Genomic DNA, 22456 nt, shown 5'->3' with positions numbered 1-22456 from the left:
GCGGATTGTGATAAATCAGTAATGACCCACAAGATAATGGTGATCTATTATGCTATAATTTCCAAAGGAAAAATTCGTTACCTCTAAATTCAAAGCCGAAGCGTTCTGCTTCATCGCCGTAGCGTTGATATCGGGCAAGTTGATTGCGTATATATCACTATAAATTGCCAACGAGTCGTTATTGATCATCGCGACTAAATCTTTGGTCTCGTTAGCTTGTTCTACAATAGCGTTCAATTTGTCTTTGACGAAATTCATTTCGGTGTCTAACGTCTTCAATTCATCGCTTTAAATATACAAAAACATATTATATACTTCAGACTTCAGAATGTTTACATTGTGTTAAAACGAAGTTTTTACCTTATATTTTTTTGTTGATTCACAGCATCTTTGGTGATTTCAAACGCTAATGCTGAAACGTTAATGGCCTTTTCAGCAGTATCTCTCATTTTTCTGGCTTCGTCTTCTTTCCTAAATAAATGAAACAAAATATTGTATAATGAAAATTTGTTTTGATAGGTAAAAATGTATTGGTTTTATCACGCATACAATTGCACGAATGTCCTGGCTTCTCTGGCGATTTCAGACATTTGATCGCTCTGCTGACCGAGTTCGTCGCTTTTAACTATCGCTTTAGCAAGCGCAGTGGCTCCTTCAGTCTGTATGTAGTCCATTGCTCTTTTCAACGTGTCGGTAGTTTCCTCGTTTATTCGCTCGACTTCGGTTACATTTTTTTCGGCTTCCATCGCGTTTCTTTCCGCGATAGACGTCCAATTACTAGTCTGAGCCATAAGTTCCTTGATTTCTTTGATTTGACCTTGCAAGGATTGTATCTTGTCACTGGTAGAGATGTTTCCTAAAATATTATATGTAAGTAATTAGTTGCATATATATCAATATATATTAGTAAATCATTAGATATCACTCACCGCCACCAGACGATTTGGCATTCTTTTCCAATTCGTCTACTTGTGACTGTACTTCTCTTAACTTTTGTTCGAATTCCGAATCGTTGATGACAGTCGGGCTGTTGTTGATGTCTTTCAATACTTTTTCTAATTTTTTTAAATTGTTGCGATGTTCTTCGACGGCGTCTTGCACCAAGTTATAGCACGCCGGGCAGTCTACGCAACCTCTTTGTCTGTCGTACTTGTTTTCCTTACATTGATCACAACGTCTGCCTTCTACGTTTTCCAAACACTGCCGACACACAAGAAAATTAGTTTTTTTGTACCAAAAAAAAAAAAAAACAACAAAAATTGAATAGTACTGGATTTCAATATATTCTATAAACATACCGGACACTGTCCACTAGCGTCACATTGAAGCGAAACTGAACCTATCGAGTCACAAGCACAGGGCTTACACCCTTCAGTGGAGTATCCATAGTGGAAAGGTTCACATCCGTCACACTTCTTGCCGGTTATACCCGGGCGGCAAACACATTGACCGGTGATAGCGTCACATGTGTTGTTCAGAGAACCGATTGGATCACATTCGCAAGATTGACAACCCTAAAACAACGAGGTGCATATTAGATGCGTTGTGTTCCTGATTGTTGTTCAGTGATATATTTTTAGTATTGAACTTACGTCTCCGCTAATAATGTTAAAATGACCGACTTCGCATTGGTCGCAATTCACACCTACTACGTGTGGCTTACACTGACATTGTCCGGTCAACTGATCACACGCCAAAGGTCCAAAACCAGTTTCAGTAGTTCCCAGATGGTAGCAATCACAGGGCTTACAATCTCCTTTAGTCGGAGCAAGGGCATCTCCAAAGAAACCTAAAAGCATAATAATTGTATTTAACCCCAATTTATTCATTCAGTTGTTAATATATTATGTTAATATATTTTATGGACGTACCTGGTAAACATTGGTCGCACTGCTGTCCTCCAGTGTTGTAAATACATTTCAGACATTCTCCCGTTGTCCTGTTGCAGTTTCCAATACCATTTGGATCGACGTTTGAGTTGCAATCGCATGGCTTACAAATGCTGACTAGACCATTTTTACCGGTTGGATCGCCGAAATATCCGTCGCTACAAATATCACATCTCGGGCCTAAAGGAATTATTTAACGGTTAAAAATGTTGCTTTCTATTGAAACATGAGTGTATTGTGTTTGCTACCGACCTCCGTATCCTTTTGGACATTCCAAGCAAATAACCGTATCTTCTCCAATCAGGACACAACTTCCTTGGTTAGGACACGGACACAGTTTGCAGTCGTAAGCGGTTCCTTGCAACGCATTGCCGTAGTATCCCTTTGCACATCGATCACAATTCTCACCTGCAGTGTTGTGCTGGCAAATACACCGACCTGACCACGTAAAGGTGTTAGGTAACAAATTTGTTTGTTTGCTAATAAAAATAATTATTTCACCCCTGCTGGGATGGTAATAACCAGAAAATATCAGGTACCTGTATCGGCGTCGCAAATCGAGGCATGTCCGTGGCAGTTACAAGGAACACAAGGAGAGAAAGGTCCGCCGCTCGTGGGTTCGTGTCTTGAACCCGGCGCACAAGATTCGCAGAACTGTCCAATATATCCTTCGGGACAAGTGCACATTTCCACCCAGTGAGCTGGCAATCCCGGTGCGCCTCTGCGTGCGGTTTGGAGTGAAAAATCATCCAAAAATCCAACACCTAAGACGACAGAACATATTATAGACAATGTCATTTGATCATGGGCTTTACCATATTATAATATCATACCTCTTTCTGTGAACGTTCCACGAACTTTTACTGCCGTCAAGTTGGACAAGACGTTGAAGAATTCGCGAGTCGATAATCTTGGCTGCCAACCATAGTCCGGGCTTTCGTGCAAGCGGAATTTGAACATTTTTGGCTATTGACAAATCAATAGTTATATTAGCCGATGCGTACCTTTACCACGCGTTGACGGTTAGATAATAATACAATTACCGTATCAGAAGGCAGTGGATTTCCTTGTCCGAAAATCGTTTGGGTAATGCGAATACCGGAACCTCCTTCCAAAACGACATCGTTTACCGTCGGTTCGGGACTATTTTCGCCTATGCTCAGCTTAAAAGTCAAATCGTGATTGTAACTCGATCGTTGGTCTCCGAGGAATTTATCTATTTTATACATACCATCGTGTTAATCTTCAAAATTACAATAACACCATATTAGTTAGTATACTGACCAGGAGCTAAGAAGTACACGGGTTCTCTGGACGGGGACGAAATTTCCAAAGACTGTTTGAACGGACTATGGACTGGCAGTATTGTTCTTCCATAGACATCTGATCCGTTCCAACGTTCGCTTCCCCGAGCAAACACGCTTTCGACCGACACTAAAACGGTTCGTTTGATCAAATAAAAAAGTTTTCAAATATAATTTATTGGAAAGTACCTTTCGAGTAACCCGAAGCCGACTGACACACTGACGAATGCCCGTAACAGAAGCAAGGCGTGCATCCAAATTCGTTGTCCTCGTCTAAGTTAAAGAAGCTGGGTTTGCATCTACAGAAAACAATACGAGGTTGGTGAAATAGAACTTTTCTATTATACTTCGTATCAACAGAGCTCTTTGATCCCTTTGCTAGCCCTAACTGTTGCGAGTGATACTTAACGAAAAAAAAACGTATTTACCTGTTACACTGAATGCCCTCGACGTTTTCTTTGCAAATACAGTGGCCGGTCTCGGGATTACACCGCGGTTGATTGTCTAAACTCCCGGCAACGTTACACCCACAAGCTTTGCATCCTGTTGGTCCGAAATCGAAATAATTTTCTTCGCATCTGTCGCACTTGTCACCGGTAACACCGGGACGGCACTGACATTTGCCTTCGGAGTTACACTGCAAACTCCAAGACCCTGGTAACGTCCAAAATCACTAATTATTATATTTTACTTTGGACAATTGTCATGAACAAGTCTTTTAGCTGGGGATAATGCTAAGAGACGTGCTCCTGATCCATCGTCTTCTCCAGTAGGAAGATTCAATTTTTGTTTTACTTACCAATTTCGTTACACTCGCAAGCCGTACAGTATATTTCTCCTTTTCTCTGGAAGTAGTTCTCACGGCATCTCTCGCAGTTAGACCCGTCTCGGTTGCCGGCACAATCCAGACAGTGTCCGCCGTGCCCGGTCCGGTCGTACAGGTCTTTGTCGAAGAAACATCTGTGCGAAAATCCGTTGCAGTTGCACTCTAAAACAGAGAGTCGTCGTCAATATCTCACGTTGAACGTTTCGGAGAAAAATCCAAACTAAAGCAAAATTAAAGCAACCGACCGGCATGGTCGTCGGCATTTTTACACCAGCAATAAGACAACCGTACGGAGTGAGCCGTAAATACATAAACCAGTTCTGGGTGGTAACGTCAAGCCGGGAATCGCAAAACTATTTAACCGTGTTCTGAATACCAAATCCGGCATAAAATCATACGTATATTATTGTCTTATAATATTTATGTGGGAACTACAATAAACGACTGTTTACTAATTCAGAACAACGAGATTTGTAAAAAAAAAAAAATTCCCCCTAATGGATTTTTGTTTTGTTTCCCAAACGACAACGGATATAAACGAACACACAAATGCAAAAACTAGTTTTTCGTGTTTAGTCCAGACGCTAATTGGAATTTATCATTTCCAAAATTATAAAACCTAATTAAAATTTGCACACAACCATAATGTACATATTAACGGTACCTACATAATTTAAAGGAAAACATTGTATGTATAGAATTTCTTATAACGGTTTTGTCTGTAAAGGAAAAATGACATTCCAAACACCTAATACGGAAGAAGTTTATTGCAACAGACATGTCACAATGTGCCAAAACACGATGTGGTTTTTTTGAGGGGGGTCAGAGATAATATTGGCTATTCAATCACTCTTCCCGCTTTTAGATGTACAATTTTCCCAGTCGCTTTGATAGATCAGAATATAGTTCGGGTCACGTTCGAATCCAATGGTCGAGGGTGTTCGTTCGGCGCGACAAAGTTTCATTAGCTATTGCAACTGGCACTGATAGCGCGGAGTTAAAAAATTCCAACGTGATTACCGTCGGTCTGCTGCCAATTAGTATCCTAATAGGTGTGGAAAGAACAATATTCCGTTTACTAATGGTCTAATGGAACACGTCCTTAGACCTTTCACACGGTCGGCCGTCGCGACTGTGCACTATGAATGCATACGGTCTGAAGAGCCGGAAGAAGTTCTTTTGTACGGTTCCACCGTATTATAATACAATATAAATATATATATTATGTCGTTATTACGAAAACACACAAAAAGACTACCATATAATAACAACGATAAATACAATAAAGGAGTCCTCTTTTGTTTAAACAACAGACCGCCTAGTCCAGGCTCGCGCACAATGCTACGCCATCGAAGCGGTCCGATCACGTAACACTTGAACTTGGGCGGCTCCTCGTCAGAATCCCATAGCACTGCAAGTACCGTGGACTTCATTCAAATCCAAGTACAACCGCCAAACAAAATATACCAAGTAAGCGAGCAAGGTAGAAAAACGAACGCATCAATACCTGCTTCTCAGCCAGACTTCCAAGCTAAAAGGTCAATGACGTTTTTACGTTTAAGTATTCCTAGCAGTATTCTTAACATATCTTAAATACTTGTACATGATTGTTGTGGACGTTGTTCTCAAATCAAGAGACACTGACCAAAACATAAGTAAATGATTTTGGCAAATGCCAATTGTCAATTCCTTATTGCTCTCCCAGACGGCTCTCCGGCAACACTCTATAGAGCGTGGTGACCCAGATATTTTGACATTGAAAATCCAACCGTTAATTACTTTACCAGATGCATAAATTTCCTCGTATTTTTTTTTTTCAATTTGTTTCCCCGCAAAGGCATAAGCGAACACGGTTAGACAACCTCTGTGCCCGTACAACACAAGGTACCTGACCTATCCGTATATTATCATTGTACACACACATACTGCCAATGTACTTAGCCGATAATGATTTACGACCACACGACGATCATGCGCCACTCGAACCCTTGCGCTGCCGGTATAGTCGCCGCACGCCGTCAAATACCTCATTAGCGACCCCATCGAGTACGGCTGGGTTTTACAGAAGAAGAATAAGAAGAAGACGTTGAAAAAAATAGCTGGTCCAGCGTAGCTACCGTTTTACAGACACGTTAGTCTTGCGAACCGAATGCGCGTCTGAAGATGGTAGCAAAATTGAATATCGACAAAACCGCTGAAAAGGTAAAATTCCTCTAAAGATTTCATTTCTACAACATTTCGTTTTGTTCCCAGATACCTGTTGACTGTTGATTACGCTACGCTTAGCAACTAACCTAACCTGATCTAATTAAGAAATGTAATAAGACACCACCGGTTATTTTCACCTCCAAAATATTTTCCATGCCGTTCGACCTGGGCAATTGTATTTCTGACAAAAATCAGGTGCCAATCGACATATGTGGCTATAGTGGAAATAATATACAAAGATCCCAATGACGGCGAAGGAGGTGAAGACGTTTATACATATATACCTATATTTTTTTTTTAACCCGCGGCTTAGAGTAGACATTCCTGTATTCAAACGTCATTTCCGAATAAGGAACCGACCGGCACAACGGCATATTTCTCCTATAATCGGTTAACAGCGCTGGATCACACATTTTTTTCATTTTCTCATCTTATCTAAAAACGACAGTATTGACTACCGTGCAGGCTGTACGTGGGGTGAATTCTGTTTACATAATACAATATTATTAATCTCCGTAAACTTGGACAAGTAGTACTTAAACGGTAAATTCGTTATCGTCAAACAAATATTATATCAAGCACAAAAAAATTAATTTTTCCCTCAAAGTACCGACGTTAGATAAGATTATGTCTTATGATCAGCTGATAGGTATAATTTGCCAAGTCGTATAAACTATGTCGTTTGAGAGATTTCTAGACACGTGTATTTTAAATAAATACATGTACATAATATCGTATTAGACGGACACGACAACGTTGTAAATTAAAGTGTTGATATTATCGTTAAACCAAGTGGCATAATCGTTTTGCTCATAAAACGATATTGTAATTTATGAGCCGAGCTACGTTACACTGTAGCTGCCCACCGTATATACTTAAGTGATTTTCACGACTATACATATTATTATACTTATGAAATATCGCACACACCGTCGATTCGCCCAGTATCGCTTTGGCCATCACAATGTGTTTTCTGACCCGGTCGGACTGAGAATTTTAACTCTATTTTTCACAACCACTTGTGTGTGTGCGTACTGTACAATCATTTACATGACATCAACCCGAGTGGTTATTATAGAGTATTCTTATTATTATTATTGTGGACAAAATTCCTCGAAGAAATGTTAACCTAACCGCGGACTACCTCCGGAAATCTGAAATTATTACCATAAGTCGTGGTCTAACGTTAAGAAGTTACAGCAAGTCTAAACGACGTTCAAATCAAACACACGTCTTACGCCAGGTCATAACATCGTGTTTAGGTGTAATAAAAAAAAAGTTAAAAAAAAAAAATCATAATATTACTAATGTACGTTCATAAAAATATATCATCCGAGTGTATTATCTGTGTTTGGGCAACGGCGGTGGATTCCACATACAACACACGGCGAGGTCGAGGGATAGAGAGAGGAGAGTGGTTATTATTGCCCGAACTCTATTAACACCACCGAACACGGCAAGTCGGAAACGGTTGTAATATTGTATTGCTGCTCATGTCATTTTGGGTGGTCCGAAAATAATATTTATATTCAAAACCAGATCACACCGAGAAGAAGAAACGTACACTTACTAAAGTCCAATACACTTACCATTAACCGTGTATAAAATTAAAAAAAAAAAATAGAAATAATTAGTGGTCGAGAGCCAAAAGCTGATGTGTGAAAAAAATACAATTTTTGGGGCGGTTTATCCGTTATGTGTACTTAAGCTGGTGTATAATGTATATTTCCTTTTACCAAAATATGGTGTTCAAAATCGCATAACACCATTGGGGCGTGTGGATTTGTGGGAAATGGAACAAAAAGAAAAGAGATGGTGTCGGACAACCCTAACCTAACCGCAGAAGAAGAACCGTTGTAGGTCTTTTAAACTGTCATTTAACTGTACATTTTTATATCCAAAGAGAACCCGTTCGGGTAGGTTAAGTCCGAGTTGCAGGACATTATTTACACTTTGCCCGAGGGCCAAATAATATACTCTTTGTTTACACAGTTGCCCGTAGGTACGGTAATTATTATTACCGAGGTTAATAAAAATATTAATATGTTACATTATACACGAAGATAATGTAGTGCGATGGAAGGTAATTTTTATAATATTATAACGCCACAAGCTGGACGTGCACCAAGTTATTGATAATAATAATATTATTTACATTGTTCGAAAACTACAAAAACACACACCGCGTTCGAACGCGGATAGGAAAACCATATTATGATTAATTTTAAAAATTTTTTTATTATTATTATTTAATTCCAACGTTGAGAGTCAGCGGCGTACTCGGTATAATATATTATGTGCATTATGTATAATAATATTATATTTCTATACATAATTTAATACAAAGATACCTCTATAATATTATATTAGTCGATAACTCTAGCTATATGTATGATCACGCGAGTGTATTGATTTGTTATCTCGCGTGATCTATAGAATTTACATACACATAAACATTATACGAGTACGCCGAGCAAGTTGTATGAAATGTGAATTCGAAATTAGTATTGCTCCGACATAATAATAAAGTAGGTGCTTTAAATGTATATATTATTGTGACTGTGTGTGTAGGTTATATCCATCTCGTGGTGGATCCAATAAGGGGTCGTGTGGCAACGACTACCTCGTGTTTTATTGCCTTTAAACTCCATCGCCTTACAATGAGTTTTTCAGGAAGGTATAATTCAAAATATAAAGGTACAATAGTTGTGCCCGTGTGACATGACTAATGGTCTAATAAAGAGAACATATTTTAAACTATAATGATCAAGTACAAACCCATTAAAAACGACTGATAATTATTATGTTCATCGATTAACCTTATAATGTACGATAAACACCAATTATAATAAAGCTATTAAATAAAAGATTATTTTTTTAATTTTATTTAGAAAATAAAAAGTCTTGCGACCAAAGAAGAGTTTCTGTAAAAATAATGTCAAAACATTGTAAAATGATAAAGAACATTACATTGTTTAACAATACATTTTTTAAATTTAAAGCTGAATTATGACACCTTAAAACCACTCTTCTTTTTTTATAAGTTACAACCAGCTGAAACTGATAACTAAATAACTTGCTAAAAAAAATATATCAAAAAATATCAAAAGAAGTATATTCAAATTTCATTATTTAGAATTAATATATTTTTTTCAAAATGTAAAAATTTTAGTTAAGTTGGTATTTTTTTAATGGAAAATTCCATTTAAACAAATGTAATAAGAAAACAATTCACGAGGAAGTACTTAAAGTTGTTCTATGAATCTGAAATTTAAGACAAGTTCCAAATTTATCTCACTACCAGTATAATATAATCTGATGCAACACTAAATGATAACATTTATATACTTGTCGAATTTGTTTATTCAACAGTAGACTTGTGTGTGTGTGATTTCAATAAATATTTGACAAAAATGCTAATCGCCTTGTCAACGCAACTATCCCAGTACGCGAATTCGAAGTACATCCGCTCCTTAAATTATGAATGAAAACCTGATGTGCACAAACCGGCTGACTAGGGAAATGAAATAAAAATCTAAACATATTTGGGAAATATTTGTTCAACGTCCGCAACGCCAGAGACTATATTATTATAGAATATTCGTTTGAATAACAAATTCCGTTTGCAATATGAGTATATATTGCTTGTATAATATGTGTGTGTATATATCTCGGGGCACCTTGTACCTATGTGATATTATATTGTAAAGGGTCGCTCTCGTCGTGAGAACCGGTAAAGTTGGCGCTGGTCCCGAAGTTGTGGTATTCGTTTTCCCAGCGCGTGCCTCGAACCGACCACTCTCTCTCTCTCTTAAGGGGAAAAACAGTATTTTTTTTTTTAAGAAAACCCGCAACCGTCGCGTGGATCGTGAGAAACGTTTAAAACGGTCAACGGTTATAACATATAAAATATATTTTTTTTCGCGACAGAAAATAAACTAAAAAAATTAAACGAGCACGACACCTATCCCGGACAGATAGATAGCCGGCCACGAACGCGGACCAGTTTTAACGGTGTTCACCTCCCCTCCCCCGCAACCGAACCTAGCATTATACATATAATATACTTAGCAACTTATATATGTAGTGTTGATAGTAATAATAATAATATATATATATATATACATATACAAAACGACCGGCCTATGGTAATCGTGTGACTTGTATATCTAGTGGATGGTCTACTTGTCACGCGTCAACGATTCTCATGCGGGGGACCGTGGGGGTTCCTCGGCCGTACATTAGACCGTATAAGAAAAGTAGGTACTTCTATCTTGGTTATCTAAATACGCACAATAGATTAACCGCAAGCATAATCGCAGTCGACCGCACAATTAACACCCGGCGAAGACGTTGTTCCTGTCAACAGCTAGCCCACTTAAGATTGTATTATGTGAAGTAGAAGGGCAAGCCGCGCAAGGGTTACTCGTTCAGTTACAAATGGTAATGTGGAAGCTGATACAAAAAAAAGGCACTCGTGAAGTCACTGATTGGAAGAAGGTTAGGTTCCCGTTCTGTTGTTCTAGTTCTGAACCATTAAGACGTCCACTACATATTTTTTTCTGTTACTAAATAATAAATAATGGGAACCCGCCTTCGTCAGTTGGGATGTCAGCAATGGGGGTGGGGGGGGATATCTTTAAAGACAATATTATTATCTCTTGCAGCTGTAGAGGTATGAATGTACATTAACTGATTTCGGGGCGTACCCAAAGCGAATTACTGAAAATCGACCGCGGTGTTACGAAGAGAGAAGGCGTTCTTGAAAAGGTCTTGTATAGCACTTAGGTATAGGTGGTAATAATAATTGACGGCCGGTGATGACTGTGTTTTCATATTAGCGTTTAGAAGACTTTAATGCGCCGCTATGGACATATTGTTAACACACAACGGGCTTCTAAGGCAAATTTTTTTTAAAATCAAACCTTTTTCAAACGCTTTCGAAGGCGTACCGATATTTAACAACAATAATAATAATACCTATACATATTTAAATTATTATTGGTCGTATAGGACCGTTTTGTCCGAATGGCAAAGATCTATCGCCGACGGGGACTCGTTACAGGACCGTATGCGTGCAAGTATATTAATATATTGTTTAATAGCCGTTCCATTAAACTAAACTGTATAATAACACTTTTATAAGTGTGTATCGATATAGCCACCGGCACATGGCCGGTAGCAGAAAATAAAATCGCTTGTGTGCCGGTCATAACAATCAACCGGGCTAATCAACGTTGCTAGTAAAACTCATGTATACTATTACATATTATATTAAATTCCTTTTTGCGATTGAGATCGGTATCCAGACGGCGGGCGAGAATTTTTTTAATAGGTCTTGGCTGACGATTAAATTTTAAATAAAAAAAAACCGACTGGATTTTTAATTGTTTAATAATAAAAAAATTGTTTTATCGTGTATTTTTATGATTACACCTATAATATTGAACGGCGAGTAAATGGCAAAAATACCGACATGACGTTTTGGGCAATCTCGTCGAAAATGTATTTTCGGGTTTTTATGTATTTTTTTTTTTTTCAATAAGTAATACAACAACAAACGCGTCGGCGTACGTTTTTCTCAAGACCGGCCGTCGTACTTGTAAGGGGCGTTGCGATTATGATTTCTAATGTTTTTTTTTTGAGTATATTTCAATATTATTATGTCCTATTATGGACCGCCGCAGGTGCTGATGTGATAAGCGTTTAACAATAGAGAGCTGTACACCGCCGTAATAAAGGAAAAAAACACACGGCCAAGAGGGTCGGTCATTAAAATGTGCACGGGGGGAGGACACAGTTTAGCGTCGGTTTATGTATTTTTTATCCCTATTTATAATTTTTTTTATCCATTTGTTGGCAGTGAAGGTAACAATCGAACGTGTGTGGCGCCACTGCCCGCTGGGCTGGTCGGCATTTTCAGTGAAACGAGAGAGAGAGAGCTACTTTGATTTACATAACGATTTTTGTCTCCTTTTCAGATCTAAGTCCTAACCGACTGCGGGCTACGACGACCAAATACCTAATTAACGCGACAATAATAATCGTTGGTTATTGTTGGATGTGTGTGTGCGCGGATGTCTTGTATACGGATCACAGCTCGGATGATTGTAGTACCAAAGGCAGCAACCCTTTAGACGTAGGTAGAGGTATATCTATATACTTTAAGATTGATTTACGATCGACGACGGTCACGTGCGTTTGACCCCCAGACACCGGGGGCAGACAATAGTAATGACCGAATATAAATGTGTAATTTTTTTTTTCCGTCTTATTATTCTCTTCCCCTCTTTAAGGAGTTTAATGAGATCCCGGGGCTGACCGCACGCGGATTATGAGGATTTTAACACGTTCAATTGCTGCACAAGCGTGCCAGAGCCTCAAGACGATAAATCACTGTGCTCCGTCTCGTTGTCTTAGCCCGTGTGATGTGCGTTAAAATCGGATTTGTATCATTCGAAAACGGTTCCCGGACAATCATTGGACCGTCGGGGCGATGACGTTACTGATTACGGTTAATTTGTAACACTGTAGGTGTGATGATACTCGGATACGGTATTGTACAACACTATTGTATTATTATTATTACCAACTCGACGATTACTCGCGTTTTTTCTCCTTTTTAATAATAATTATCGTCCCATTCAACCGGAGAACGCATTAATCTCTTTACACCACCACGAAAATGTAGGATGCAATCAACACTCGGATGTGTTACCGAGTCTATGTCACGGAGTCAAAGACCCAAAAGATAAAAACCCAGGAGGCGGCTAGTAAAACGGCAAAATAAGTAAGTACAGTCGATGAAATACACTGGGAAAAAAAACCAACTCAAAGACACGAAACATCATCTTCTTTTTATCGCTCACACTCCTTGTCTTTGCATTTTATAACGTCCATTTCTACTCGGAGGCTGGTTTATAACTACTGTATTCAATTATTTTCCTTTCACCCATAAAGAATTTTTTTTTGCCTTGGGTCGAGTGAGTTTGGCTGACATCTTCTAAGAACTTTTCCATTCTATGGCAAAGCAAATACTTACTCCGTGTGGTTTACAACATGCAAACCAGATTCTCAATTTCCATCGCTAATCCCCTCGTATATAGCTTTTGATTTGAACCTATTTATTATTTTACTCATTTCTTCCCTTGGATGCATTCGTTTATTATTTAAGTTTTACCCCTAATATACTCCTATGTATTTAGCTTTGACTCGCTACAACAACTTTGTCAATACATAGCTAGTAAGCTAACTACCAAGTATCTCGTTCTGAACTCCTAATTTAAATATGTATTTTTCAATTTCACCTCAGACACTCGAGTATATATTGGAGAGAAACAGATTTAGGTGCCGACAAGACAAACACGAGTAAACCCGGCTGGAGTGTACCTCGAGAAGAAGACATAGGTGCGGTCCTTTATGGGCTTTTATGCGTTTGTCAAACAATCGGCACCATCCAGCACTCAGCGGCTGTGTTGGAACAAACACCGAGGAGATGTAAAAATAATAATTATGGTTTTTTTTTAAGTTTCGAACAGCACCCGCTTAAGGGCAATTGTAATTTATGTGTGGCACCGCGATGAGTCGGTGCGGTCTGAGACAATAAAAATAAAAAACCGTCGACACGTCATGATGGACAGATTTTTTTTCTCCAAGCAAGCTAATCAACCGTCTACTACTTAGGGGAAATCAAGTGACCGTACGCCGTCGGTGACGTCTAGTGCACGATGACAATTCGTTATGAATATAATTATTACTGTCCTTCGACTTCGAGGCGAAGCACGTTATGAAATAGATAAAAAAAAAATATGTAAAATTGTAACGGCTCAAGTCCATCAGGCTGGAAATAAAATAACTCAACAACAACAGTATGATATTTACCAGAACCGGTGAACCAAGGTGTAAATCCGTCCCAGTCCGTGGATTTGCAGAGAGGGATGATAACGAAAAATAACCAACAAAGTGTAGCCGCTTCCATAGCGTTCGTCATCCGGTTAGTCTGTCACATGTTATCTTTGTAATTAATTTTGAAAAAATAGAAAACACTACACCGATTATGGCAAATGGATTATTTTCACGTGCCGTCACACATAGTAATATGTCTTGGAAAACGATATATAAAAATTATATTTTTAACCGATGGGGTGATTTGTTAAAAAAAATGGACACTGGATTGAATTTTTGAAATTTAAAACTTGAAATTCATTTCGAAGAACGTTAGATACAATTTACTGCACGCGGTTAACGCAAGTGCTAACGCTGACGGACGGCCGAGAAGACTGGTTATTATCTCTATATAAGTGATGCCCCGGCACAGGTAGTGTGAGCTGCTGAGGTATATAATATACCTACTGAATACCTCTTCTGGGGGATATTGTTCTTCTTAGACCCGGTCGACTACGCAGACCCTTCGGATTCCCATCTCCGACATCACACGTTTTCGGCGATAATAATAATTGTTTTATATTTTGCAACAAAAAAAAAAACCCCCACATCTTCATACGGGACACCCTGTATTATGTAACTACAAATCACAACCGCAATACTAACGAAACACCGGATTATTTAAATAGGTAGTGGATCAGTTTTTTTTTTAAAATAACTATTCATATTTAATGGAAATTACTTTACCGCACGATTTCGGTAATGAACCTAGCTAATCGTCTGCTTCAGAGTCAAACGAACCGTACTGTGTACTTTAATTCTAACAGTTTTGTCTACAGATGTTTCACGCTCGGTTATGGCGTGACAACGACTTATGTCGATATTCTTCAGTTTATTTTTTATCATATTATATAACACTGGAACACTTCCTATTTAAAGCATAGAATCCACGAAATTCAACAAACGTTGTTGTTGCTTTGATGTGAGATAACAGCTTTGGGATTAAACGCGTTCTTTATGTAATTATTATGTTTTCATGTCTAATCCTTGTCGGTTTTATCCGTGCTACCAAAATCAATTACCCGTAGTTGTTAAACACAAAAACTAGTTTTCGACAGCTACCGAAAAATATAATAATTCATTTCAATATTCAATTATTACCAGAAGTTATACTGTAGTAAGTCTAACAAATCAAATAATATTTATAAACCCATTCAAGCATAATATACATCATCACTGTGGGCATTATTTAATAAAATATTTATATTTTATCCAACTGACAGGATCGACCCAATTGTTAATCGAAAACTATCGGTTAAAATTATTTATTGTAATTATTTAACAGTGTAAAAACAATAAACGTTGGCAATATTATGTATACCAACATACTGATGGTAAGGCGGTACTCGAAAATCTGTGTCACAAGTGCTACACCGTCCAATATGGTTAAACCTACTAAATTTTATTTTTTTTTTTTTTTAAGAGAGAGTGAAAGAAATTGACGAAGTGTAAAAGGATGTGCCAAACATACATTTTATAATGTTCGATTAAAGTATTGGTATTATTGTTACAGCGACGTGCCTCTTGTTTAACAAAACAGAAAAAAATCTGGCTACCGCTAGAGAGGGTAATATTAAAATGAAATCTTACTTCACGTTGACCGTACAATATTATCGTCGAGAAAGCATTGCGCATTTCTGTATAAGTTATTTTTCTTCAAAATACCAAAACGCTAGAGTATCGACAACAGCACTTTGCTGACAAGCGGTTTTTTCCAAATATGGACAATGTATACACACAACACACACACACAGAGAGAGAGAATGGAGTCTACTGCCACTGAAAGGCACAATGCATTTTAAAAAATAAATCTCTAGACATTCGATTGTACGCCAAGCTCGTTACCTACGTTAGGTACATTATAACCGTACGCGTTAAGGTAGGCAAGCAAACGGTGGCGTTTCCATACGTTTCGGAAGCTTAACATAACTTACTATCATAGACGTGTACACTGGAAGTATCCCACCAGGTAAGTAATCGAACAACGCACATACAAAGCCACAACAACGATGGGGATGTATAGCAGTTTGTAAGGTCAATGATTTTTCTCATGGATTCAAATATCCAATAAAAAAATTCGGTTCTTAATATCCGCCAATCACAATCACCGTCTAAAAGCACTTTAAATCTTTTTTTTAAAAATGAAAAAATAGTAGATCACTTTTAATAGGTAGTTATTGAGTCGGTGTCGGACAGCCAATAAAGAATAATGTTTTACCGCACTACATGGGGTGAGAGGTAAGTTATTATAAAATATAGGCGAATGTGCATATTCTGTTCCTATACCGGGGTCCATAATATAGCATAATAACAATATATATTATTATTGTGGTCTACGCCGGGAGAATGACCTCTCGTCCGTCATTCGCCACACCGAATGGCCGAGTGTTTCGATTACCTAGACCCAATAAAGCAGTTTCAACCGGTAAGGGTGCTCTTCATAAACTGGAACAAAATATCATATTTTATTGCGGTGGTGGAAATTCGGTTACAAAACGTTTGTACGTGAACATCAGCTGTGCATCACATTGACTCCGTCGTGATGACCAGAGGCCGCGTAATCGATACCCAATAATATTGTAAGCAGGCACTTCCATAAGTAGTGTGCAGGAACAATGTAGACGGTAAAAACGGATACCTATTGCTTGAGTTACACTTGAACGTATAATTTCTTAAGTACGACACAAGCGGTGGTAATAGCTTGTCATGTACCGGAGTCGAGGCTGTTTGGAGAAACCCTTTCGGGGCTTTTACGAGCAGCGACCTTTTTTTTTTTTTTTCCAAGAAACCGGAAACATCGCGAGTCATTGCAAAAATAAAAGGACTTAACGGCTCGAGTTGGCTTAAGATAGTAAAATTCGATACCTAGCGCACAACCACATAAACGTTGCTATAAATTGTAATATATCATCCGGAGTGCACGGAGTTAAATCATAACCCGCGTGTACCCAATAATAAACGTTCTCTTATATATGTAATGTACATGTGTATGGATACAGCTTCTTATGTAGACCGTTTACAGCTTGTTTACGTGTAGATCCAATCGACTTTTACCGGATCTTACCGGACGAATATAGGACATCCAAGACATCCCGGATTAAACACAAATGTAATGTGTTGTGGAGACGGCAGGATTGAGGGTTAGAAGTTTGTCTTATAACTACCTACTGTAGTGGGACACTGGATTCCCGTGATCAGATAAAAACCGAACGACACGATGAGCTTACAATGAGCAGACACAGTTCGCATGATAACCTGTTTAAGGTTATTGCAGATCACTCTCGATTGCACGGATTAAGCATCTTTTCGACCATTCCAGTTCAAGTAAATATCGTGTCAATAAAGTATTTCCGTCTCATTCGAAAATGCTCTTCTTATGTCTCAAAGTCTTCATTTGGCTTTTTTGTGTGTATACCCTAAAGGTTGGCTTCCAAACCAAGTCGGACCAAAGTCTCGAGCTTCTTATTTCACTTACACGTGACCATTGGTCGGTTCATTGTTCGAATACACGTGTTTAACCCATCGAGAGCTCCAACTGGATACCTCGTGGGAGACTTGAACGCTGTGGCAGCAAATATCGCACAAGACCTTGGGTATATCCAATCAGGTCCCGTTGACGATGGCATGTCCTCATGTTGACATGACAAACGCGTACTTACACACACACACACATAATATAAGCTAAGCTGCAGGCTAGCTTCTGAGAAGCCATTGCGCCATATTCGGCAACCAGTCTCGCGTTTAAATCCGCCACCGTTTCTGTTTTCGTTTAGACCTGTTTGCCATTTCTTATTATTATCATTATTATTGCTTGCTTTTTTTTTTTATAAATATATTTTCTATATCGCGCTAATTTTTTTCCCCCTCTTCTTCACAACCTTATTATCTGACACTCCTCGGTGAGTGCGGCGCACATAACATAACGGGGTTGCCGGAGAGACAACATTGACCAAGGACATAGAGTGACAGTGTGACCACAGCATTACCTTTTCTCGTAGGTCGGGGGTTAAACACTGCGCCAATACATATTGCTCTCGGTACCAGTTATACAGTCATTGGGGTAAAACAAAATCGTACAAACTTCGAACCATCACATCGACATTCATCACGTTCTATTGGCCTGCAGGTTTCGGCCGTTGGAATGCGTTTGTAAATACAAATAATAGCAGCGTATAATAGCGCAATAATTGAACGACCGACTCGCCTATACCATATAGAGTGCAAATTATCGGTTATGATGTTGTTATTACACATGGTAGGTAGGTAGTAGATACTTAATAATAATAATAATAATATATAAGCTCGGAACGACAAGCGTACCATACCCATATGCGTGCGACAAGACGGCAACGAAAATTAATGTCCGTCTACCATAAGCTTCTTTTTAAGGCACGAACGAACTGTCCAAAAAAAAAAATAAAACAGTTTGTTATTCTTTGTGTGCACATGTCACCGGTAAGACCGCAATCTTTGTCACGCCTCCGTCACACGAACCCCACGAATGTGTCCATCCACTTTTTATTGTTTGCACTGTGATACATATGTATTATTACGCTGTTCATTTGCGCGCACGTTTAAAACAAAAAACTAAAAAAAAAAAATTTAAAAAAAATATTCGGTAACCGGTTCTTATTGTGTTGTCTTAACTGTCGCCGACAGATTTTTCTCTTTAAACTTTCCTTACCGTAGAAATTATTTTTGCGGTTCCTTGTCGACAAAGTGAATTGCGTTTACAAGAAAAACCGATTAAGCAAAACATTAAACGTATGCGATAAATTGTCAACCTAACCTCCGCCAACGACCTTTGATTAAATTATTCGTCGTCTCGTGATTATGTCACTGTTTTTAATTAAGATATACAACTTAAGGTGTACAATAGTGATAAATATGATTATTTCAGACATTTTTGTAGAAAATACAGTTAATGAATAATAAAATATTAATTTAAAAAAAAACAATTAGGAATTGTTGCATATACAATTGAAGTTTATGTTAAACAATTTTTTTTAAATTAAAATTCTTGAATTGTAACTAAAAATATATAGATATTCTTATGGTAATTAATCGGTTACTTTTCCTAGCTAACTCGCCGACCAATCGCCACCATTTTTTTACAAATTACACACACTTCAATGTCTATGTTGCCTTGTATTATTTGTAAGCACAGTAATAACCCTTCTATGGTTTGTCCGGGTTCCACTGTGTACTTGGTAGTTTTTTTCGAATTTCAAGTCAAAAGAAAACGACAATAATTTTGTAAATTGAACAGAGTTTAAAAATATGCACTTAGTCAAGTTATACAGACTGCGAACCGACAAGATCTGTACACAACAGTATATTTATGTAGTCGCCAAGACACGAGGAACAAATGTACCTATTTATAGACAAGACGTGACTTCTACACAATGGCGATAATATTATAATAGTTATACCGTGTTAGGGCGAACCAGGGACGAGATCTAGCGGTGGTGGTCTGTTGCGTTGTCAGTTCAAGCATTCAGATTCGACAGGCGAAGTTAGGCAATTACCTTTACACTCGTGTGCGTTCGATGCGGTTGCTCGACTCCACGGGGCATCGTTGTAGAACGGAAGACATTCGTTGCAATCCGGTCCGGCCGTGTTGTGCTCGCACCGGCACACCCTTCTGGAAGACCCGTCGATCCCGGTGCTGTTGACACACTCGCTGGCATGACCGTTGCACTTGCATCTGTAACGTATCAATTATTTGAAAGTTTATAAACAGCTAATAACAGTAGCAAGCAAGACAAGTAAACAAGTAGCAAACAAGTAAACAAGAAGCAAACAAGTAAAGTAGCAGCACAACAGTTGCTTCTCTCAAAGGGATCACTTGATTATAGTTATTATAACGCTGTGGTTTACACCCTGTAAGCTCTGGAGGCGCCTGGTTTAGTAAAAAAAAGTCTTAATAATTCGAAAGAGAACCCTTTTGAGATTATGTCCAATTTACTACCAATTTCTATTATCAAATTGGTTGTATTGCAAACTTTAAAAGCAATTTTCTTAAAAATCCCTTTTTCCAAAATGGAAATATAAAAGAACGAAAAAATATTAAATTTATTGATATTTTTAGACATTTTATTTTGTAAAAAAAAAAATAACTATTTGAATTCCCAAAGTTATTTATTCAATGAAATAAAAAGGTTTTTTTTAGATGCCATTAACGACAATACACATTTTGGCGACAACAATATTACTTAGGTTTAAGTTGATATTTTTTTTAGCAAACAACTTTATAATTAAACGAGCGTAATGTGACACTTGCCTGGCTCCAACTGCAAAATCGGCAATAGCGTAGAAGTACGATTTTAATACTTGAGGATCTCCAAAGACTTCATCGCCGAAAGTGTTCAGACGATCTAACGTTATCCGAATATCAGTGGCGGTTACCCAGTCCTGGAACACATTGCAATAAATTAGAAAAATTTATGAATTATATAGATGGGGGGGAAGAGGGGCATTATACTTAGGTAAAACAATTTTACATTACAGTCAAACTGTACTCAGAAATAATATTATTTTAGCGAAACAAATTTTTAATTTAATCTTTATCATATATGTATATTTAACGATTAAAATGTATTAGTTTTTGGTGTTAAAAACATTAAGTATTTTATAAGAAGCATTTCACTAACATATTCATGATGACTAGAAATACCTCATATAATATATATATATATATATATATATATATATATATATATATATATATATATACAGTTATTGTTAAAAAATGAATAAAAATACAATTTGCAGTCCATCCCTCAACGCCTTAAACGCTAATATGTAAATAATCTTAATAAGTAATAATTTAAAAGTGGTTAATAAAAGAAATTTTTGTTACGTACATTAGCTTTTAATCAGTAAATAAAATATATTATAGTTTTTTAATCAAACCTTAAGAGTTACCCTCTAAAACTAGGTACCCTTTAATGTTATATTTTCAACTTAAACACTAAAAACTAAGCTATATAATTTAAGATTGTAAACATTTATTTTGAAATGTTTTAACTATAACAGTTATTTCATAACGAATATTGTTGCATGTCAAATTTTAATCACTCCGTTATATTATTGACAGGGAGTAGTAATATCATTTTTTATAATAATTTTTTTGTCCCACAGTTTGAGCGGTAATGTTATATATGTTTTTTTTTAAATACCCATTTGTTATCATTTCTAAATAAGTATTAATTTTAATAAATCAATAAAAACAAAAAAATCTCGTAAAATAACAATTATTTAAATTGTTTTATTAAAACTAATTTTGGAAAAAAAGTACCTTACTATTTTTTTTTTAATTACATAACATATCTTGTCGATAAAGAATTGGTTTTTAATGATAACAAAGAGGTGATTTTTTAAATGCATAAACATTTCAAATAGCAAAACAAATTTAATAGAATTTCATTGGAAAATCTCTAACAAGTAATTAAAAACCCTTTTCCACTACAACTACCGTGGAAAATGTCTTATACCTGTTTTGATCCTACATGGAACACAACGTAAATAAGTATATTATTCCCAGCTAGATAATATTACATACAGTCGTATATATTGGGTTGCCTACTTGGTAAAAAAAAAGGATTTCTAAATACCATCCGTATTTTTAACTGTTTTATCGTTGTACTAGAATCTAGATCAATAAAAATGTATTATTTGTGTACAAATATTTAAAGCTTGTGAACAAATAAACAATAATAAAGTTTTGATATATCTGGTCTGACTATCATATGGTATTATAAAATAGCTTTAGTTGGTACGGTAATTACAATTTAGTGTATTCCATGTCCGATTAAAAATTAATATCTAAATAACGACTTATGTGTGTATTTACCCAAAATTCTGATTTCGAATCGTAAAACTTGGCCGACGGTCTACCTTCTAGAGTGGAAAACGGCACGCTGCCTCCGGTCAATGGAGATATATCAGAAAACTCTGAAGTACAGAAAGCTCTGGTCTCCTGTTCGCCTAGTCTAATGTAGTTCAAGTCCGGAAGTCCGTACGTGTCTCTGCAACTTCCACTGTAAATAAAACAAATAATAAAAATTAATAATTGTGATATTAAAATAAAGCGCAACAGTTATTTTTATCTGCGGGCATTACCCTATCGCACTCCAACTGCCATCCTAAACTTTTTACTTGCATAACTTTAAAAGTAACTATCCAAAATTTCGGTTATCGTCCAGTCAAAATTCCAGTATAAATAAATTTGAAAACAAAAATAAACTTAAAAGTATTCACTAGAACAAAAGTCATTTCGTTTG

The 22456-nt window shown here is 37.1% G+C and overlaps 1 protein-coding gene across 2 annotated transcripts in view; it reads right to left on the bottom strand.

Annotated features, from left to right (window-relative positions):
• The window catches only part of LOC126834650 (laminin subunit gamma-1), a 41360-nt gene that overhangs the window by 2063 nt on the left and 16841 nt on the right, over positions 1–22456 (bottom strand). The window contains exons 4-21 of one of the 2 annotated variants that reach the window (XM_050566736.1): positions 22027–22213; positions 20455–20585; positions 19700–19878; positions 3993–4181; positions 3622–3847; positions 3383–3492; positions 3174–3323; positions 2933–3105; positions 2723–2855; positions 2429–2653; positions 2142–2327; positions 1872–2069; positions 1593–1789; positions 1299–1514; positions 930–1200; positions 550–856; positions 361–471; positions 82–286 (exon numbers count right to left, since the gene is read on the bottom strand). In XM_050566736.1, the coding sequence (XP_050422693.1) occupies positions 82–286; positions 361–471; positions 550–856; positions 930–1200; positions 1299–1514; positions 1593–1789; positions 1872–2069; positions 2142–2327; positions 2429–2653; positions 2723–2855; positions 2933–3105; positions 3174–3323; positions 3383–3492; positions 3622–3847; positions 3993–4181; positions 19700–19878; positions 20455–20585; positions 22027–22213 (3394 nt within the window). Of the gene's footprint in view, positions 1–81; positions 287–360; positions 472–549; positions 857–929; positions 1201–1298; positions 1515–1592; positions 1790–1871; positions 2070–2141; positions 2328–2428; positions 2654–2722; positions 2856–2932; positions 3106–3173; positions 3324–3382; positions 3493–3621; positions 3848–3992; positions 4182–14108; positions 14490–19699; positions 19879–20454; positions 20586–22026; positions 22214–22456 lie in introns of those variants that run through there. The other variant, XM_050566737.1, reaches the window with a different exon arrangement.

The sequence above is a fragment of the Adelges cooleyi genome, unplaced genomic scaffold (assembly GCF_023614345.1).
Source record: "Adelges cooleyi isolate 19-005CV unplaced genomic scaffold, UGA_ACOO_1.1 ACOO_flye_CR_arks_rails_tigmint_CR_PRNA_21, whole genome shotgun sequence".
Classification (NCBI taxonomy): domain Eukaryota; kingdom Metazoa; phylum Arthropoda; class Insecta; order Hemiptera; family Adelgidae; genus Adelges; species Adelges cooleyi.
Note: the sequence above shows the minus strand (reverse complement) of the source record. Positions and strands in the feature narration are given on the sequence as shown.